The 9,042-nt window shown below is 34.3% G+C and overlaps 1 protein-coding gene across 6 annotated transcripts; it reads right to left on the bottom strand.

Moving 5' to 3' along the window:
- Nucleotides 1–1,169: 1,169 nt before the first annotated feature.
- On the bottom strand, nucleotides 1,170–7,255 carry LOC139886492 (golgin candidate 6-like). 6 transcript variants are annotated; one of them, XM_071870323.1, is made up of 18 exons: nucleotides 7,187–7,255; nucleotides 6,981–7,048; nucleotides 6,842–6,894; nucleotides 6,501–6,628; nucleotides 6,348–6,397; nucleotides 5,550–5,696; nucleotides 5,361–5,434; nucleotides 5,217–5,286; nucleotides 4,979–5,128; nucleotides 4,795–4,845; nucleotides 4,625–4,711; nucleotides 4,412–4,516; nucleotides 4,252–4,323; nucleotides 3,969–4,154; nucleotides 3,778–3,881; nucleotides 3,623–3,671; nucleotides 2,840–2,905; nucleotides 1,170–2,737 (listed from the first exon to the last, which is right to left on the bottom strand). In XM_071870323.1, the coding sequence occupies exons 2-18, from the start codon at nucleotides 7,011–7,013 to the stop codon at nucleotides 1,430–1,432; spliced, it is 2,733 nt and encodes a 910-aa protein (XP_071726424.1). In that variant the 5' UTR covers nucleotides 7,014–7,048; nucleotides 7,187–7,255; the 3' UTR covers nucleotides 1,170–1,429. The 6 variants fall into 6 exon arrangements, with proteins under 6 accessions (XP_071726424.1, XP_071726426.1, XP_071726428.1 ...); XM_071870325.1 differs by having other exon boundaries at nucleotides 3,969–4,067; XM_071870327.1 differs by having other exon boundaries at nucleotides 5,550–5,599.
- Nucleotides 7,256–9,042: the final 1,787 nt, after the last annotated feature.

Raw genomic sequence — 9,042 nt, 5'->3', positions numbered from 1 at the left:
TCTATGATTCCCAACGGCTACTACAAGCATCTAATTGTCCTCTTTCCTAAATTAGTCAAAGTTGAATAGTTTCATAAAAGTGTTAGGCTCATTTGCTAATTTCACCATATAGCCGTTTAAGACTAAGTAACATAAATGGTTAGCTTTGTCAATTGTAAAAAGGAACCATCTATTCACAATGTAACCCATTAAGCTTTCTCTCTCATTTATCTTATTCAAGTTCATCAATTTAGATCAGTAAATTTCTTTAGTCTTTTACTCCTTAGTTCATAATAAATTCAGTATCAATCAAATATTTCCGCATACGGCATATCAATTCTTAACATACCCCGCCCCTCAACTACTGCCTCGAAGAAAACCCGAACCAATCCGAGGGCATGACCGGTATAACCCCCCTCCCCGTTGCCCCGCACCAAGTGAAAGACGACCTGAGTGGATACTTCAGACCAGAGATAATATTAAGTGAAATGTTGCAGCCCAGCGGAGTCAAATTCCTAACCTCTTGCTAAGAGAAGCCGGCTACTACCAGTTAAGCTACAATTCAATATTAGCGTTAATTTTGAAAACATCAATGTTAGCGCGCAAGTTCGACCCATGTCTTAGTTCGACCCATGTCTTCATATTTCCTTCTTATGTTGACACCGGTGATAAAAGTAGTGAGAACATCTCAAGTTATGAAATTAAGTACTTGTGAATATTGCATTGATATTTGTATTTTAATTAGTTATATAATAATATACTATAGTGGGTCCAGTAACCAGTTATTGAGAAACTCCATTCTGAATCCACACCTAACGCCTTTCGAGGGCGCCGTTGGCAACGCCGATGCCCTCGGTCAACCTTGTTTTCCCCCTTCCAAACATAATAAAGAATGTGCAACATCTTACGGATGTAATCGTTTAGTCTCATTCAATGTCGAATGAAAGTGATGAGGTGACGCCAATGTGATCGTCAATTCTAAGAAGGAAGTGTCGTCTAAACCCGCTTTTTAAACTTGACGGTTAGACCCTCAAATTATAAGCAATCAACCAATTTTCATACTAGATATGAAAGTTGCATAAATGTTTCATTTTTGACTTTTTCGATCACTGTTTTTTGATCAACTCAAAGAGACTGTAACCTTTCTCCTTTAATGAATGAACTTTTCAAGCACTTGTAATAATCCTACTTCAGAAGCAATAATCCACTCCATCTTTTCATACATAGAAACGCATGCATAGACTTACACAAGCACAATGTGTATACACACAAAGATGCATACAAGTGCATATACAAATACAAACACATACATCACAAAACCTAGTGTTCAGATAACACAACTAAATTGGAATTGAACAAGTGTACAATCTAAAACGATACATAAACAACATAAAACTTAACGAGAACGCGGATTTTAAAGTCAGTAATACTAACTTTAAATCCTGTTATATCATTTTTCACCTTCATCATCATCGTCTTCTTCTGGTGCACCGATGTCATCACCAATGCCTTCAAGCAAAGCATCTACATCTTCTCCCAACTCCATTAACCGCACACTCAGCTTCTCCACTTTACTCTGTTCTTGACCAAGGCAAACAAGCAGATCACCCAGTTCCGCTTCACTCTCTTTCTGAGCGTTTTCTTTCGCTTCTGCTTTAATAGCATCGAGATCCAAACTTAACGTTGACCCTCCATTCTTCAATGCTTTTACTTCATTTTCTAAATTGTAATTCATCTGTTCTATACTATTGTATGCATCAGACAAGCTCTTTAAATCACTTTCTATTTTTACAGATAACTCTTTGTAAGATGACGCTTCAGTTTCAACCTTGGATTTCTCTGTTTTAAGTATTTCGATCTGTTGAGATGCTTCTAGAAGATCTCTTTTAAGTTTTTCTATTTGGACCTTTTCTGAACCACCATTAGGTCTAGGTTCACCATTAGATGAACCACCTCCACCTGCATTGGCTAGGTCCCCGGCTAATGTAGCATTTCTATTAACAAGGTCATCTATCTCTGAGCATTGTTCCCCCAAAAACGATCTGAGCCGTTGGATATAATTAGCATCCGGTTCATCTTTCATCTGTTCCAACTCGGCGCGAATTACAGAAACGTTGTTTTTCGGGCGACTATATATCTTTACAATCCCGTCTCTAATACCATTTTCAAGATTCTTAATAAAGTTGACAAATTGAGAGTCAAACATTTCAACAAGCATCGGACGGTCCTCGTTCTTATCATCACTTGCCACGTCATCATAGTTGTCTTCCAATCCCATTTTCGTAAATGGCTTGTTGGATTGAACGGGTTTTGAGGATGAAAAGCCGAAGCTTTTTTGCATCTCATCTAGTCTAAGAAAATATGATGGGAGACCGATTTTTTGACTTATGGAATCAACTATGGTATAAGCATCTTTTCCCGACTCGATTGATTTATTAAAAATAACACATTCTCCTAAAAGCACAGCCGCTAAGCATCTCACGCAAACGGTTGCACCAACATTTGATACTAAGTCGATTAAAAATGTTAAGTGAGGGGCAGAATTCAGGAATGAATGCACTGCATTTGGGCAATCAGAGAGCCATGTAACGAGTAGTTTCAAGATTATCGGTTGGACGTATATATTTTTCGGGGAACTTGATTTTATATCTTTGCCCTTGTTGGAAGATGCAAGAGCCAAGTATTTTACCATCCGGTGCAATAGGGGTTCGGAGGATCCTAAAGAGGGTGTTGGTGACTCGAGTTCAATTTTTAAAACCTGAATAAAATGATGAAAGGGTAAAAGGGACAATAGACTAACATAGAACTTTTAGAATTCTTATATAAAAGTAAAGGCATGCGTACAAATGAGATTGCGTACCTTATCCTTGCAATGAATATTATCCTTTAGTACATAAGAAAGAACACTAGCAGCTCTGCACGTTGTCTAAAATATAACACTAAATCACATGATTTTGCACACAGCTGTTTGAGTATTTGAAAAGGTGTAACTATAATAAAGCTCATAAAATGGGAAAAAATAAAATAGAAAATTCTAGTGAAAAATAAAGATACATATTGTAAAATGGGATTGATGGTGTCTCAACTAGGTTATAAGAACCAGTCTACACGTTTTATTTACCCTTTTGATTATAGGTTTTATTTTATTTCAGCTAGCATGAAACCAATTAAATCAGATAAATTAAATTTCAGGCAGGATTTAAAACCCATGAAAATTTGATGTTACCATTTTCATGGCGTCTCAATTTTATTTTTAGTTTTATTTTACTTTTTTAAAAAAAAATTTCCTACTTATTGGCCGGAGGCCCACTCGGAAGCAATCTCTCTATCCGTCGAATACAGAGAGGGATGACTTTCTCTACTTTTGAGAGTGTTTTCACTTTGGGTGGAGAAATGACTTGTCTTTATTCTCGGATAGGGGAAAGACTGTCTACATCTTACCTCCCCATACACCACTTATGTGGTATTGGGTTTTGTTGTTGTTGTTGTTGTTGTAATCAAAAGCAAACATGTCGACCCAAATAGTGAACACTCGTTATTGCAACTAACAATGATCAGATAATCAGTTCCAAAATGCAGATACAAACAATCCCTTAAAAAGTCCATTTCAAAAGTAGATCTACAGTTTAAAGGTTCACATTACCTCAAGGTCTACATCATGTTCACTCAAGGTAAGACCATGCAAAAGCATGCTGCAAAAAGAAAATATTAATAAAAAAAATTGTGAGCACGATTATATGTATCGAGCAAAAAACCTTTAAAACATGATAAAATAGTTTTATCAAAAAGAGAGTAAACCTCCCAAATGACATGTTAACGTCCTCCTCAAATGGAGCATGGTTCATCGACAAAGGTTGTGGAATCAGTGTAGATGCTAGCATTTTTTGACCATCACTGTATTGCTGTTCAAGCCAAACATAGCAAGTGATGAACACACGTAAATATTAAAAAAAAAAAAAATGTCCGGTGACGATGTTTGGAATAAGAACCTCACAAAAGCACTTGAAAACATAGTCAGCTGCAATGAACTCTTGCTTACTAGATGTTCGTAAGATGATTCGCAGGATCGAATTCAGAGCTGGCTCCTGCTGCAGTTCATCACCAAGAAATTTGCGTGAAAGAGTGTCACGATTTTGGCGATGTCCGTATAACAGATTACCTATGCATCGAAAAGCCTGAAAGCGTATATATGATTAGCTTTCAGCTCTTGAAAATTAATACAAAATAACGTATAATTATGCTCAGTGAAGTAAATAAGAGGGATCATATTACTGCGCAACGGACAGCAACAGGAGCCCATTGACTTTCAACACCTAGCATAAGTAGATGGTCCAAAACGTTTCTCTGCCATAAGAAATATGATAAGAAACGATTATGAAAAAAAATAATAATAACCTGCAAGTGAATGACATAACTAAGATAGGAATGTAACCTGAACGAGAACTGTTTTGTTATCATTGTATTTTGCTGAATCAGCTTCAGGATCTCCATTCAGCAGTAACCTAATCGTTTCTAAAACACACAGTAGATTTACTGTCTACTGGCAACAATTATATTTTTTAGGACAACATTAAAAAGCCAGTCAGCATCTTTATATAAAACATGCGTTAAAAGGCGTGCCAGAATAATTAAAGCAATGTCTAACCTTTTGTTGAGCAAATTTGTTTGTGCTTCCTCGGAGTTTCAAAATCGATATCAATGAGTCAAAGCCTATAGTCTCCCTAAGCAACACCTATCGCGTGGTCCAAAACAACATAATATATTCAAAGCTTCAACAAGAAGATTGATAAATAGATAAATAAAAAAAGGCCAAACCTGATTGGATGCATTGTTGCGAAGAAGATTATTTAACAATTCAAGACAATCCTGAAAGATGATAAATATTAGTCAATTTGAACTTGATGTTAGCGATTAGATTTATCATTAACTAAATCCAGTGTTCCTGATACATTTTAATAATTAATAATTATAAGTATTATATTAGGAGTTAACTAATCACCTGGACAACAACGCCACCATCTGAGCCTCCCTCTTCATTAATGATACTAAAGATCTTTTCAAAAGCACCTTCAAATACTAGGATTTTTTGAACTTCTGCCGCTTCACGGGTCAAATAAGTGAGAAGTAACAATGCCTCATTCCGTATGGCCTACAAGGAAACCTATAGAGTTTAAAAATAAAGGAATGACAGATATCATAAAGATACACTATGTCATCAACAGTTATATGGGTCCCACCTCACGATCCATAAGCATATCCACAAGTTGAGTCATACCACGAGGAATTGTGAGAATGACTTCTTGTAACCTGGAAAAATTAAATATTTTCTTAAGAAACAGAATATATGGAAAATGTAATAAAAATTTGGCAAGAGAAAATACCTCACGTGCGAGTTCGTTAACAGTGCAGTTAAGAGTTGAAGTGTATAGTATCGTACATAGAAGTCATCCTCTGACTGCCCAAATACTGAGTTACCACTTGTAGGAACACAGAAAACATACAATGTCTGTGTGTGTGTTTGTGTCTGTGTGTGTGTTTGTGTGTAAATTGGATCAAGATAGAAGCCTCACCAGCAGATTCAGAAGATGAGATATGTTTTGCTCATCTCTTGATAGAAGATCTGCATTCATCAAAGCTGGTTGAACTTCATTTTTGTGTAATTTCGCATGTGAAATTGGTGTTAAGGCACTCAAGAGGGTTTCAACAGCCCCACGTACCTTCAATTATCAATTACTAAATAACATTTTAACTGAATGAAAGAGCATTGTGTAAATGAAAGGAATATAAAACATAACAATGAATGAAAGTAAAAGGTTTTTTATAAACACACTCCGGTGTGTTAATATCAGGAGTTAGGTTTTGTTTAAGACAACTGAATGATCTAGTGCAGAATGATTCATAATCTGAATGATTCAAACGTTCTGAATGAATGATAATAACCTGTTTGATAATCATTTGAATGATCAATATGATATTAACATTTTACATGGATAATAATATGGTTGTTTAATAAGTGTTCCTGATATAATTTAAAGAGGATTTACATATAATTTAGGTGCTTAATGGTTCAGCTCTGAATGTTTAAGCACAGGCACCATATATCATTAATTTCAGAAACGAACGCGTTGATGTTGAATTGTCCAACATTCGGCATTTGAACCATTCAATTAAGTGGTAATCAAACGTTTGAGTTAGTCTATTAGGCCTTAGGGAGTGCTTGATTCTATAACAAAATCGTACATAATATATACTGCTGGTCGCGTAATTGCTCATTAAAAAATAGGAGAAGTGTGAAAACTATAACACTACATAACTATAACTATAAATATTAAATATGAAGAAAGCGCTATTAAAAGAAGCTTTCAAACCAGTTCAACGTCTTCACGTTCCTTGAGGACTCCAAACAGTACAGGAAATCCTAGAATAGAAGAAAACAATTATTATTATTATAATTATATTATATTATATTCTAAATCTAAATAAAAGATGAAATAAACACAAATTAACCACAGTGAACAAACCCATTGTTCCAAAAGCCAGCTGGGCAGAATGACTGTCTGCAACGACGGCCTGAAGTTCAGCCATGGCATTTCTTCTATCATCCACCACCTTACCATTATTTATACAATCAAGCAAGCGCTCAACATAGCTATCACGCAAACAATGAAATACATTACTCACAGAACATAATACACATGGCCATGATCATATCAACCAACAAAAATGGCAACACAACTACAACAAACAATCAAACATCTTCAAAATTTGTGATAAAAAGAAGGATGAGGGATCATATACATGTATTTTCGATTAAAATCATAAACTAAGGATACAAAAAATGGGTAAAAATATGAAAATTAACCTATCTTCATTTGAACTTGAATCTTCATTCCCAAACACAAGTCCAACAACTCCCTATGCATAAAAAATCAACCGAGTTTAAGTACCACACTTAATATATATGCAAATAAATTAAAATACATAATCAGTAATTACAATACCTTGTAACCAGAAACTAAATCCATTTTCTTCATCCAAATTAGTTTGATCAAATATTGGAAGCAACTAACTTTATAATCAGCAACAATAATGAAAGACAATTAGAATAACAAGTGTTGATTCAATCAATAAATGCATGTAAAATTAACGAAATATGAATGCGCATAATCATAGTAGAGTGACAAAATATCAAGTATGAATTTGTTACCTGAAATGGTGATTGAAAATTAGGATCAAGTGACAATAACTAGAAAAAGCCCTAATTTACAAAAATTTCAGATAGAGTTAACGATGGGTAAAATAGTCAAATGCGTTTTCGTTTTCTGTTTTCAGTCAAGTAAAACTGAAACACACATACTCCGTAACATATTTGGGCCGGGTTTTTTTTTTTTGGGGGATAAGTTCATAACTTGGGTTATTTCAAAAGTGTGATATTTATTAGAATATATATATATATATATATATATATATATATATATATATATATATATATATATATATATATATATATATTAGATCATTGATCTCTATGATTTGGGCTATGTATTTTGTATGAAAGAAAGAAGAGAAAAAGGAGCTAGGATTGTTTTAAAAATGTTTGGTTATATTTATCAAAAAATTTATTTGGAAATGGATTTTAATTGTTTTTTCAGTAAATATATAGTTCGATAAAGGGGGATGATTCTCACACACACTTTTTTGATCCTCACACACCTATTTTAACCCTTTACTCTTCTAATAATACTCAATTGGTGTGTGAGGATCAAAAAAGTATGTGTGAGAATCATCCCCCTTCGGTAAAAATAATAGCTAAGAGATTGGAAAATAATTATTAAGGGCGGACATCTAAGGATTTTTATTTTTTTAACTATCACACTACGGATTGATTTTTTTTTTTTTTGAACGGCAAGCTTGCATCAGTCCAGACCGAAACCTAGTCATCATTTGCATACACACACGCGTTCGGGCAGGAAATCCGAACCACACTCAGGGGATCCGACCCTTAAACCATCACATACGGGGCAGGCGGGCCGGACCTTAGTAAACTTCGATAAGTTTTTTTCCTTTTTAACGGCGGTCCGGCATCACCTAGAGGGAAATTAAGTATATTCGCGATCATTTGTCACACGATACATATGTGTTGAGCATGACTCAAGGGGCCATGCATCTATATGAGGGCATGAGTGCAACTATCTCAGGAGAAAACCTTCCCTAAAATCGAGCCTACACCTCTTGGAAATGACACAAGCTGACTCCACGAGTCCATGAGAAAATCAATGGGATACTACTCAAGCCAAAGCTCGATGGTGTAAATGTCAATAAGTGAAGTGACCTTTTTTTTAATATATAACTGTGGTGTATAACACTTTTATGCACGTTAACGATAGCTATTAAGGTGGTAGTTAGAAAAAATCCTTTAATATATTTTAATTTATTTTATTTAATCATAATATAAAAAATTAATTAACCCTAACTCGTGTATATACGACCAGATTATTTAGGGTTATTATTTGTTCGTTTAAGAATCATAGTCATACGCCTTGATCGATTTGAAATAAGAATAATTGGTTGTTCTGGTTTTATATTAATAATTTATTTAGAATTATAATATACTTATACATATTTGATGTGTGGAAAACTGACTTTATAGAATCAGTTAAAATATGCGTGAAAAATTGTTTTCCTGCATGATATATCTCTTGTTAAGAAGTTTTAAGATATTAGTGTGGATCATTCATGTGTGGAGTATTTATCGAGACTTTAACTTCATGTTCATGATGTAAATAGAATAGATGAAACTGTAAGTTTGACCTATGAAGTGACATATATACGGACTAGTATATTTGCACTAGTAAAAGATGGTACTTTTAGATTAGTGGGTGGTTATTATAATTAATTAATGGGGTGGTGATATGAAGAGTAAAGTAAATAATGCGTGTCTAAAAATTTTAAAGATACCTTAGGCTATCTTTAGAAAAACTCTTAACTTTTGAAATTTTCCGTTTATATTGATTATAAACGTTTCATATTAATTGATTTTGTTGTGAGGTTTTGACCTCTATA

Source organism: Rutidosis leptorrhynchoides, chromosome 1 (assembly GCF_046630445.1).
Source record: "Rutidosis leptorrhynchoides isolate AG116_Rl617_1_P2 chromosome 1, CSIRO_AGI_Rlap_v1, whole genome shotgun sequence".
NCBI lineage: Eukaryota > Viridiplantae > Streptophyta > Magnoliopsida > Asterales > Asteraceae > Rutidosis > Rutidosis leptorrhynchoides.
The sequence above is the reverse complement of the archived record's forward strand: the minus strand, read 5'-3'. Positions and strand labels throughout refer to the sequence as shown.

What these genes read in the sequence shown, in the direction of transcription:
- LOC139886492 (XM_071870323.1), bottom strand. Translation starts at nt 7,013, where the DNA reads ATGAAGAAAATGGATTTAGTTTCTGGTTACAAG. An exon ending in GCTGGCTTTTGGAACAATGG is followed by an intron (nt 6,398 to 6,500) that starts GTTTGTTCACTG and finishes CTTCTATTCTAG; the next exon opens with GATTTCCTGTACTGTTTGGA. An exon ending in GCAACAATGCATCCAATCAG is followed by an intron (nt 4,712 to 4,794) that starts GTTTGGCCTTTT and finishes ACCACGCGATAG; the next exon opens with GTGTTGCTTAGGGAGACTAT.